This window comes from Populus nigra, chromosome 8 (assembly GCF_951802175.1).
Source record: "Populus nigra chromosome 8, ddPopNigr1.1, whole genome shotgun sequence".
Classification (NCBI taxonomy): domain Eukaryota; kingdom Viridiplantae; phylum Streptophyta; class Magnoliopsida; order Malpighiales; family Salicaceae; genus Populus; species Populus nigra.
Genome location: NC_084859.1, coordinates 7,711,296 through 7,724,552, shown reverse-complemented (window position 1 = coordinate 7,724,552; position 13,257 = coordinate 7,711,296). Strand labels below are relative to the sequence as shown.

At 29.0% G+C, this 13,257-nt stretch overlaps 1 protein-coding gene and 1 non-coding gene across 2 annotated transcripts; both read right to left on the bottom strand.

Annotated features, from left to right (window-relative positions):
• Positions 1 to 12,061: 12,061 nt before the first annotated feature.
• On the bottom strand, positions 12,062 to 12,778 carry LOC133701557 (protein THYLAKOID ASSEMBLY 8, chloroplastic). Its single transcript, XM_062125507.1, has one exon. The coding sequence runs from the start codon at positions 12,776 to 12,778 to the stop codon at positions 12,062 to 12,064; it is 717 nt and encodes a 238-aa protein (XP_061981491.1).
• A 126-nt stretch (positions 12,779 to 12,904) lies between these two features.
• TRNAS-CGA (transfer RNA serine (anticodon CGA)) lies at positions 12,905 to 12,986 on the bottom strand. Its single transcript has one exon. It is a non-coding gene; the product is annotated as a tRNA-Ser (tRNA).
• Positions 12,987 to 13,257: the final 271 nt, after the last annotated feature.

Here is a 13,257-nt window from a genome sequence, read left to right as displayed (position 1 = left end):
GAGTGGAATAAATATTTATTTTGTTGGGGAGATGACAAATTAGAGAGGTTGGAATAAAAATGAATATATCATATAATTCATTGAAAATTGAAATAACTTAACTTGGATTTAGAATAAACAAATGATAGAATCAGGAAAAGGAAATTTACCTAGAAATAAATGGTTTAAGCCAAAAAGAAAAATTGTAATTAAAAAAATATAAGACTTTGTGACACGATCAAAAGATTGATGTCTTATCCCAAGTGCAGGAGTGTCGAAGTAATAAATAACACGACAAGATCGAGGCCTGATCCACAGGGAGGTCAACTATATAAAATTATAAACAACAAATGAAAAAGAGTTGAAGAGAACTTTTGAGATGTGATATTGATGTGAGTATTAATCAAAGATAAAAGTAATTATCAAGGTTAGAGGATCCATTAATAGTATTAGAAATAAATATAGTATAAACTCTTTTTATTAATCAACTGGAAACCACACACAAAGGAGGTTCCAATCGGAAAATTTATCCTTAATAGTTCATTATAAATTTTTAACATGATCATATTAATTATCTTATTATAGTAACACCATACTTTTAAATATTGTCAAGAATTCATGATATTAACTTATGTTAATAACAAATCAAGTTTCTTTCATAGCATAGGTGTCGATTATACCATACAATAGGTTATAAAAGTGACAAGTATTTGTTGTATCAAAAGTTGTACAACACAAATCTAAATTAATCATTTAACAAGCAATGTATTAAGAATTAGTAAGATAAAAAGATAAGACATGTTAATAACAAACTTTCTTGGATATAAATATTGAAGTACATGTTGAGTTTATATTATACATATTCTAACACCATTATTGAAACCTTTTCACCTTGACATAATAAACTTAGCTAAACATTGTGAAGAACAAAAACATAAATAAACTAGATAAGAACATAGTTATGATGAAAAGTATAAACAAGAGATTAATGAAAGCAAAACTTAAACATTACAAAAATACAAAGAAAGAAAGCAAGAATATGATCTTGATTTGAAAAACAAGATGTCTAAATATATGGCAAATGCCTTTTTTTATAGGCTAAAATTCGAAACTATTTATTTGATGAATAATTATTGAGTGGGTGGCCACCTCTTGACTTAATGACAACCATTATTTTCTTGTCTGAATGAAGCATCATTACTAACTTCAGAATTTGAACTGATAGCCCTTATAAAAGTTCTGGAAATTTGTCTCAGCTTTCCAATAAAACAAGAATGAGCTCATTTGAACTTCTAAAACTCGAGATATGGGCTGAACACTGAATAATGTCTAAGTTGTAGGACAGATTTCGACTTCTCTTTTGTTGCTACAATTTGAACTTGAAAACAATCGTTTTGAATCTTGGACTCCTCATGAAAGTTTTAGGTCTATGTCTTAGCTTTCCATCCATATAAAATAGACCTAAATCCATGTTCTATAGCTCCAGTTATGATCCAATAATCGAATAATGTTCCAGTTTGAATTAAACCAGCATCTCTTTTTTAAGCTTAGCCCTCTCTTTGTCTTTTCACTTTCAATAGTTAAACACATCAATCAATCTTTTAAATTGTGAGATATGCCTGCATTCAAAATGAGCATTTACCATAAATTAAAGATATGTTATTAGACTTGTTATTATAAAACATGCTTAAGTTAGAGAATTTAATGATACTTTAAGTGCAATATGATGATATAAAACCTTGATAAAAATATACTTTTAAGTACTAATCACTTGGCTTTTAAAGGAAGCCAAAGTTGGCTGAAAATTTTAGAAAGATTAAGAGAGGAGGACAATCCATGAAATTCTTCCAAGTTTTTTGTTCAATCACTAAGAAAAACATAGACTTATGAGATTTTTAGAGACAAAGAACAAAAGATTCAAGGTGTTGAAGAGAGAGTGAGCTTGGAAATGAGGGTTTTTAGAGGAAGTGAGGTGTGGAAGGGAAAAGTGAAGAAAACTTGGTTTCTTCTTACATCTTTCTCTTGATTCATCATCTATTAAGGGTAAGTAATGCATCTAAAATGATTACGTTGTATGAGCATATATATATGAGATATATTGAATATGTTAGTGTTATAGAAGTTGTGATTATGAGCTTTGGTTGTCTCTTGTGATATTGTTATTGATGAAATGATGTTGATTATAATAAGGAATGATTGAATAAAGATAGAATTAGTGAGTTTATTGATGTAAGATATACACACACACACACACACATACACTTGATATTGTTATAAGGTGTGTAGTGAATGGAATTGGTTATCATGAATACTAGGGAAACACATAAAAACACTTATTTGTTAAGTTGTTAAGCCAAAAATATGGTAGTTTCATCACTGAACTTTCAGCAGAAAACTAGGCTTGAGAATGACAAAATTTAAAATATATTCCTTCATAAAAGTTGTAGATGTGGATGCCACCTATCAAATGCAACTAGTCTTGCTTAAATTAAAGTGATAAAATTCCAGGTATGGGGTTAAAACTGAAGAAATGTCTCACTAGATGCTATTGGACAATTTCCATATGCTACTGAAATACGTGCATTTCGATGTATAAATGGCAGAACTAGGTTCATCACCTTTTATAAAGTTGTATCATGTTGTCTTACATTTCTAAATAGGCCAACCATACTTAAAACTGAGTTCTAAAACTCTAGTTATGATTGAAACATTGAACAATATTATGAGGGCATTAAATTGAATTAACAAAAAAATGACCAATCTCTAATCTTTGCTTGGAAGTACCATTGATATAGAATTTGAAATTATTAAAATTATATAAAAAAATAAAACATAATGTGTACAAGTGTGAAGGATTAAGAAATTTATTCTACTTAGTAAGTTAAAATTTGGATATAATGAGAATTGGAATGAAGTTTTCGGTGTTAGTGGAATTGTTGATGACATGTGAATCTTTATTGGTCCAGAAAAAGTTACGATAGCAGGACAACAACAAGGTGTCGCATCTAGAGTTTAAACACCAAATAGGTATTCATGCACCTTAGTCTTTTTTATTATATAATTTATTCTTACCCTTTCACTTTAATTGAAAAATCCTCTTCTAAATGGGAAATGTAAAAGATATATGGAGTTAATGTGATAATTATGCTCAAGGAAGAGATATATAAAGAAAATCAAGGATTATATTGCTTCCATTATGGAAAGGAAACTAATGATTATGTTGCTTTCATGATGAATGAAAACCAATGTTTGTTGCTTTCTTAATAGAGAAAGCCAATGTATGTTGCTTCCATTATGGAAAGGAAGCCAATTATTATATTGCTTTAATGATGAATAAAAGTCAATGTTTGTTGCTTTTTTAATAAAGAAAGCCAATGTATGTTCCTTTTATTATGGAAAGGAAGCCAATAATTATTTTGCATTCATGAGTGAATGAAAATTAATATTTGATGATTTCTTAGGAAAAAGGAAGTCAATGTATGTTGCTTCAAAAATAAAAAGGATTCCAAGGATTTTGTGGTTGCCATGGAGGGGTGAAAGTCGAGGATGATTATTTTCATAATTAAAAAGGAAAATAATGAAACAATTTATTTACTAATATGGAATGGTGTTACAACTAGAATGATAATTAAATGAAGATTATCAAATAAAAGTAAAAGAGTTTGCAAATAAAAAGTTAAATGATAACTAGCTATAATTGTGAGTCATAATTTTGTATTATATTGATATTACTTATAAAGGGAAGTGATGAACTAATTGTCATTTTATTGTTTTATATATACAGATCCATCACATACCGTAGGACAGGGTTGATTTATTTCTTAGAGGTTATTTTGTTATCTTAGATATATTATGTAATCTTGTTGTCCATACATAATTAATAGAATCTTTTAAACAAATCATGAAATATATATATATATATATATATATATATATATATATATATTCATTTATCTATTATCTGTCTATATTTCTTTCATTGTGAATCTTTGTCTATGCTGATTGATAAATTGTGGAAATTAAAAGTATGAGAGATTTGAGTAGTGTTGAGGTGGGATATGGTTCAGGATGGTTGGACCGTGTGATGTGATGATGATTATGTTGGATTTGAAGATGTTGATAACTTGGTATGGTTCTGATACAAGGAAAACTCTGCCAAAATTTTGATAGAATTTCTAACAAGATAGAAAACTTACATGGCCATTTCTAAAGAGAAATTTCAGTTAAAAAAAAAAAGAAATTGATCCTAATCTTTCATTAAGGTATGATATTTGGATATAACAATGTTTTGAAAGATTGAATGTTCCAAGAAATATGGTTTGGCCCTATAATATAACGTGAGCCCACGTCTAGTACTTTCTAATAAATAATGCTCTCATTTCTAATATAAACGGAATTATTCTTTCTCCATTTTAAAACTTATATTGTTTATTTTTATCATTCTAATATCTATCTATCTATCTATTTATCATCATCGGTTATAAAATTTGAAATAATTTCATCAAAGTCAATTAAATTAATAGCAAATGAAGATGAATTTAGTCATTAGGAGAACAAAAATGAATCCTCTCTCCCTTATCAATAATGCCTAAAGTCAAGTACTTCATGGTTAGCAGACAAACAAATACATGAAATAAAACAAATACATGAAACAAATTTGTTTTTATGATAGTTTTAAAATGAATTTTTATCCTTTCAAAACAAAAATAAAAACCATAAGGATATATTGTTTTTGTCTTAATTTTCTTCAAATATTTTATCACAAGACAATAATTAAATATTACCTACATGATATCAAATAGCATATTCTATAACCACCAATTTTATAGTAGTATTCCAGGTTTATTTTTCCTTTAATAATAATGATGTAAAATGAAATCAATGACTATGGTTGTTTTAGAAACCACATTCTCATATTTAGTTATTTATTTATTTAGTCAAATAGTAAATGCAAAATCAACCATCGATTGTTGTGTGTATACAATATTTCAATATTCAATAATGTAAATGCATTTGTTTATTTTTATTTGTGTGTTAGATGAAAAAGGTGTATTGATATGGTTTTAGTACTCAGGAGAGAATTAAATTAATGGATTTCTTTGACTAAAAACCTTTAAGTTCAACTTTCTTATCATATATTTGTTGTTAATTATTTTTGTTAAATAAAATGAAAAATTATGTTACAAGCTTTAAATCATGATTAGACTATTGGCCCGTACTATGCTTACACGTTGAAACAAAAAAAATTCAAACACGAAAACAAATGTCTAGTTATCACTAATATGTTTCTTTAAAACAATTAACCATGAATTCAAAATTTGATGCATATTAGATGTATTTAAAAAAAAAACAAATTTTGAGATGGTGAAATATTGAATGATATTTTTATTTATTATTAAAACGACAACATATTAGATTTACCTAGGTCAACCCAGGTTAACATGCAAAACTTGCAGGGACAATCTTGCAAAAAATTTTGGAAAGTTCAACTTCCAATAAACTTAATACCGAAAGTGAAATTTGTAGAAGAAAAAAAACAATACTCAATGTAAAAAAGACTTAAGTGAACTTAAGTCAACCAACCAAACTCGTGATCCAAGTCATGTACGTCACTGGACTCAAAAGGTTTCTTTTTATCCCAGATGTTATTTTTCATTTAGTTATATGACAATAAAGCACATGAGAATTGTTTTTTGTATGAAATACATTTTTTAGAGAAAAATATAACTAAGACATGCATGTGGGATTGAGATAGAAAAAGCATGCCTAATTTTTGTTTTTAAGTTAAATAACAAAAAGAGGTCTTTTTATTTAAAGTACAAAAAATAAAGCATTGATAACAAAAGGATAAACTATTTTTTTTTCAATTCAAGGACCAAAAATGCATTAAACAATAATAATAATAATAATAATAACATAATAGCAGCTCGCGCGTTGTGGATTAATCCATCAAATCTTGGATTTAGATCATAGAATCAACTAGGTTTAATACATCTTTTTCTTAAATTTATTTTTCACCTAAAAGAAGCCAAAAAAAGGCAAGGTATGCACGCTTGATGGTCCAGCACATATGGATGGGCATTCAAAAAAGAGCACGTGCATGGGCTCCTAGACCTTTTTTTATTTTAATCTTTTTAAGAGGCAAATAACAGGTTTGGTGGCCCAACACACCTGGACATTTAAAAAATAAGTTCAGGCATGCACACCTAAACCTATTTCTTAAATCTTTTTAAAGGGTGGATAACCTGTTTTCTAGCTCTCAATTAATTTATTCTTTTGCAAAAATATAATAAATAAAAGGTTAATGGTAAGGTGATGTAACACATGCAACTTTAATCATACCACCAACCAATCATAAATTTTCATATTGAAAATTTTATCATATTACATTAATTGTATTGTAATGTTTTTACAACTATATAGTTTTTAATTTATATTTTTTAAAATATGATAAATAAATGGTTAATGGTAAGATAATATTACCAGTGATTATGATAAATGCAATTGTAGTCGTATGATGTTTTAACAGTAATTATGTTAGATAGATGCAACAAATCAATTTTCGATAATGTAAAAAAATTGAATGTGCAAAAATTGTCAACATATTTTTTCATATAAGAAATTTTATTTATGAATGAAAAGCATATAAATACATATAATAAAATAAATTGAGAATCATATATGCCAATAAATGCAAAAAAAAAAAAACAATTTGTTAATGCTACATTGTGAATAAAATCTCAAGTTAATGTTTAACATAGTAGAAGAATATGTCAATATTATGAATGTGTTTTATTGTATGATGATTTTGATATGGCTAGAATTGTGCTATACATGCTATGTGGGGGAAAGGAAACCAAGACTTGGTTGTGGGTTGTGGTGGTTATTTATAATTATTAGTTTTGTTGTTTTAAGTTGTTTCCTGATAAGTTGGGAATTCATGAGTGCTCATGACCACGTGTGATGTGGAGCAATTCCATGATTACATAGTGGAGCATATTCCTATTTTTATATGAGTAGTGGATAGTGTTATTCACGTGTTATTTACTTGTAACTCTCTTGAACCTAAAGCCTATAAAAGTTGATGGTATACGATTGAGATGGGGATATTATGAATGAAAATAAATCTTTCCTCTTAAATCTCTTTCTTTCTCCTTTACAAATTCTGTTTATTAATTAATACACATTAGATTTTTTCTAATTGAGAAACTTAAAAATACCATTTATGTTTAATTATATGAATCAACAAACTGGGAAAAAGTTGTTAGTTCTAATTATATATTAAAAAAAGGCTAGTTTTTTTTCTATAAAAACAAAAGACAGATAAATATAAAAATACGTATATATCTTAGAGGTTATTTTTCTTACTAGGAACAAATTATTTTTATTTTTATAAATACATCATGCAAATACTATTTATTTATATCAAATATAAAAAAATAAAGATAAATTACAATAACCTTTTTGAAACATTATAAAAATGCAACATAATTAAAAACAAAAACAATTGCTAATTTAAAAAACAAAAAGAGAGTGTTAATTTTAATGCAAAGTAAAAAATATATATAAAAAAGTTTTTAATTAAAATTAAAATTAATTAATCTAAATTAGAAAAGAAAAAAAAGATGTTATACTCCTCTAATCCTAAGAGGCTAGGCCACACACTAGGCCAGCTAGCCAAAAGGTCAAGTGCCACTAGGCTTTTATTTTTTATTGGATGACTTGTTGTCTGTTGTAGCATAAGAGTGTTGTCATTAGCAATATTTTTTTATCATCTCTAGTAATCAAAAAATTGAGTTTGAGTTTTGAAACTCTAAACAACTCATTTTTCAACATATTCTCATCTGAAAACACCTAAACATAACCCCTTAAAATGCCAACAAACTAATCTCTCAACCTAAAACACGCTTACATGGTTGAACAATTAAAAAAAGTTCTTACTCAATCCCGATCTATTTTTTTACAACAAAATAAAGGGTAAAAACATCTAAATTGAACTCCTCTCATTGAATAGAACTTATTGACACTAATAATAAGTTTTTTTTTATTATTATTGGAATGTGGACAACTAAAGAATTTTCTCTTATTTCTTAAACTAGAGACTTAAACTTTAACAAAATAAAGTTTTGGATCAAAATGCATAAATTCCAAACTAAAAAGAGCAAAATAGAATTTGAGAAAAATATCAAGGTATTTTTCCTAATATATGTTAAATGAACGATGCCAAGTTTTAAAAAAAAGGGTTACAGTGTTTTCCTCACTTTCAATTTTAGTCCCTTTATTTTTATTTTTTGTAATTAAAAAAACCAATTTTTTTTTTCAAAATCGAGTATCAACCCAATATCAAGGATGTTTTCTTTAACATGAGAACCAGATAGAAAGAAATCAAGTCCAATATGTAATCACCATAACATGGAATGATGAAATTGAAAAAAAAAACTAGATGATATGGTAAAAAAAACAAAAAAAAAAGAATCATTATTGCAATTCACGATGATTTAAGACACAGTTCATAATATTTTTATTGTACCTTTTAGTTTGTTTAAAAAAAATCAATAATGTTCAAATTGGAAAGAACAATAACAATAGTGATAAGACATGAATGATAATAATAGTTATATTAGTTGTCAAGAATGATGAGATGATGAAATAATCATTAACAAAAACTAAAGGAGGTGGGTGATTTCCTATTCCTTCTCCTATTAGTTGTCAACAATGATGAGATGATAAAATAATCATTGACAAAAACTAAAGAAGGTATGTGATTCTCTATTCCTTCTCCTATAGCAATAGACTCATTGGCATTATGGATTCGCACGGTGCCAATTTTCTTTTGTTTTTTTTTCATTCATGTATTTTTTTGTTTTTTAATTTAATCATTTCACAATGATTTTATTCGAGATTGATCTTGATGATTTTTTCCAACATGCTTGATTTGGGATTTTTATGGATTTTTAAAAAAATCATGTCATTAAGTTGAACACTTAATTTTGCAAAAACTTATTCCAATTTTTTGTTTTCTAGACAATCATAACTAAAGAGACTACAATTGAAAATTAGTAAAAAAAATCCAAGCTTTTTCATCCATAAAGGAAAGAAGAAGAAGTTTCATGTGCGAGAAACAAAGGAAGGAGAGAGAAAGAAAAGAAAGGAAAAAAAAAGTTATTAAAGCCACTTTAAAGCTTCATTATTCACATGCTTCACCTTGAAAAAAAAGGCAACATCGTTATAGTTTCAAGGACATCAAAGACGACCGCCTTTAGAGGTTGGATGATGTATCATGTGTTGCCCTAAACTCGATGGCACTTCTCACACGCTAGCATGTGTATTACATGCTCTAGCCTTTTTTGTTCTTTTTGTTCAATTTAGTCCCTGCTTTTATAAGAGGTCTTCAATTAAGTCCCGTCATTGAATCCACACAATCCAAACCCTTTTTTTAGTTTAGTTTTTTATTATCTAATAACTCTTTAATTTAATCCCTAATGTCATTCCACCCAAACCCAAATAATTTTTAAACAAGGAGAGAAGAATAAAAGGGAAAATAAATAGACAACTTGCCAACCAGGTGATGCGAACTCAGAGGGTAAGAACCCTTGAATCCACAAATAAGATAAAAAAAAATTCATGAAACTTGATATCATATTGAAGATAAAACTTGACGCAATGATTATCTGAACCAAGACACCAAAGTTATTAGATGAAAAAGACCCCAACCCTTTAATTATAACAAATAAAGAACTTAAGGCATAAGAAAAAACACCACGAAAATAATTAATATTAGATAAGTCCAAAAGAATTCAATGAAGAACCAAGAGTATAAGCAATCTTGTAGACACAATATTATTAAAAAATAAACCAAGTATAAAAAAAAACTAAATACAAGTTAAATAATCATATTTATATTAGGTAAAAACATCTTAAACAAGTCTAGAAAAATAATAATATTATTAATCCAAATAGAAAAAAGAATATTAGATCAATTAGAAAAATAATATAAATCTTACACAACAACTTTTAGACCTTATCACAAGATTTTCCTGATGTTTGATTTATATGAAACTTTAATGCTGTAGAAAACAAAACCTTTAGAATTTTTTTTGTAACATTTCATTTTAATCCAACGGTTAAATAAAAGGTTATGTTTATTAGCGTATAAGTATGCATTAAAAAAATTAAGCCTAAAATCAACTTAAACTTGTCAAACTCTTGTATTGATCATATTAATTACAACCTTATCAATCATTGTTGAAGTATGAAAGCTTAACTTGTCCTAAATATTCTAAATAGACCTATTGGGTACCTCTTTAATCTTCTTACTCATTGACTTGTAATTAGCCTAATTGGCACATCTAATAAATTATTTGGTAATGCTTATTAATTTTTATAATCCATTATCTTCTCAAAAAGATTCGACCTTGAATCATTTCATATATCAAACAGAGAAAAATAAAAAAAAAACATTAAAAATAACACTAATATTCATATGGAAAATTCATTTTATATGAATTGTCATTGATTTGTTCAAGAACTTAGAATGAATCATCTCTTCTATGCTACAACTTACATCTCTTATAGGCTAAAAATCTTTCTTTTTTCATATGCATCCAGACCAAATCACCTAATTCAAATATAACACACATGTGACCTTTGTTATCAATAACACTATTTTGTATAGAATTGATTGTATAAAGAACATTCTTAACAACATTATTTCTTACATAAAGCTTACATGCTTCTTTGTTTTTCCACCTTTTGTCAACTTGCTATTCTTTTCTCTCTCAATCGAATCTGATTTTCTTCTCTTATCAAAACTCATGACCTTATTTGTATTTACACTCTCCTCAACCTCACTTTTTATTTCTAATTTCAATTGGTATTCATACACCTATTTCAATAATAATGATACAAGAGTAATGAATTTTCTATTTTTTACAAAAAAATATATATATTTAAACCTATCATGTATTATTTTCCTATCAAACTATCACCCAAAAAATGGATATTTTCTTCTAGTCTCTGGTCTCCGGGCTTTCCATCTGTCCACGTTTATTTTATGTGTGAATCCATCTTGACTTCGCCCTTTTATTAGTAGCTCTTTGATCCACCTAGGAAAGGTCTCTGAGGCCATGCTTTCTAATCCAAAAATTCACTTTCATGGCTTGAATTTTAAGCACCTAAAAGAACCAATCGATTGTATAAGATATGTCGAAACCACTTACTCGTTTTTTCGACCTTACTCTTTCCTTCTGTCTAGCCCTTGGTACTCTGCATCTTCAGGTAGAGTGAATTTTCTTGCAAGAAAGGGTAAAGACTTTATACATCGATGTGGGTCACTATCAAATACAAAGGTGTAATGGCTACAATGAAGAAGGATCCTCCTAGCAAACACTGTTCCTTCCAAAGGCTTTAGAAGCCGACGATGGAAGCAAAAGATGACTCGACCAAAGTCGTTCCCAAAGTTATTAGGCCTTCCAAATAACAAGTGTCTCACATATATAAAAATCACATCACACAAAACCTCGTCATTGCAATTTCCATGAAAAATAAAACCAAAACCTATTTATTAAACCTATTTATTAATTTTAACTTCACCATATTCATTTAACAAGTCCATAAGGTCTATAATGCTTTGTAGTGTTTAGATTCAACTTCCAAATAATTATAATACTAGCCATATTAACACAATTTTCATTATATAACTTATTTTTTACATAACATCTTGCATGAAAGATATTTTTTCTTAATGGATTCAAATCTACTCGAATATCAAATAATATCTTGCATTTAGACTTCTAATGGTTTTGTTTTTCTTGCCAACCTATGATGATAAAACTAATTATTAATTGTCAAAATATACCCATTTAAAAAATTGTAGATATTAAAACAAAAGATAATAAACACACCTTTTAAACACAAAATAAAAACTATAAACATGTAAAAAAAGAAAGCATTAACCCGCTTTGTATACAACTCTTTCCCCCTTGTTTTTCCATATAGCTTTGACGCAATTATAAATCATTTAATTTTACACTAAATTTCCCCAAGGAAATAATGAGGAAAAAAAAAGAAGAAGGAAACATTCTCAGATAACAAATTTCTCCAAATTACCCCTACAAGCATTTCCAAATTCCCTATCAACCTCACTAGCCATCTCCATCTCACCCATTTCCTTTAACCCTCTGCGCAGCACCTTAACCACATACTCATCAGACGTCCACGTGTCTCCACAACCACTCCTCCGCAGCATCCCACAAATTCTAACCGTTGATTCCTTCCTCCTAGCCTCAACCAACCCTCTGACTACCCTCAACAGCCCCCGATCACTTCCCCACTTGACCCAACTCTCCCCTTCCTCCAAATCATCAATCAAACGGTCAATGTCGTCGAAACATTTATTCCTGGACAGCGCAAAGATGACGTCAGCGTATAAATTAAGGTCAATCTGGCCGGGGTATTCTGATCGGAGGGTTGAGAGGACTTGAAGGGCGAGGGAGCACAAGTCTTGACGTAGGAGCTCGCGAATGATAGAGAGGAGGTCTGACCTAATCATGCGCGCGAGGTTTGGGAGTTTCTTACTGGACTCAGATTTGTTGTTGTCGGCGCGTTTGAGGGATTGGATGGCTAGGATTGCTTCAGTGCTTAAGATGCGGCCTCTGACAAGAGGTCCACGTTTGGAGCGTGGACCGCAGCGTATGGGAGTGAAAGTGGAGGTTTTTGTAGGGCATAGGGTCTTGAGTTTTGGAGAAAGGAAAAGTGGAGTGGTGAGGTTTAAGTGAAAGTAGGAGGAGGAGGAAGCCATGGAAAAGGGGAGGACGATACAGTGAAGCGAAGAGATAATGTCGTTTTTAGGTGTTCTTATGGCGTTAAAAGACAATTCTGACCTTCTAGATGCTGCTGCTCCATAGACGGGGGAAAAAAAGAAAAACGTCGACAGCAGGATTCGAACCTGCGCAGGCATAGCCCAACAGATTTCGAGTCTGTCTCCTTAACCACTCGGACATATCGACCACTTTAATCTAGTGAGAGAAATAAATATACTTAAGCTTAATATTAATTAGCTCTTGAAAAGGAACAATGTCATGTATAACTGTATGGTCTCAAGTTTGTATTCTTTCTTCACTTTAATTCTTTATGTCAAGCTTTTATAAATTTCCTTCTTAAATGAGCTAAATGATTCTTCTTGTTTTTTTTTTAATGTTAAAAAAGGCTAAACGAAGTTGGTTTACATGTTTAAGTATTCTTATAGGCGTATGCGTGTTATTATTTGTTTATAATTTT

Coding starts and splice junctions, on each gene's coding strand:
- LOC133701557 (XM_062125507.1), bottom strand. CDS start 12,778: ATGGCTTCCTCCTCCTCCTACTTTCACTTAAACCTCACCACTCCACTT.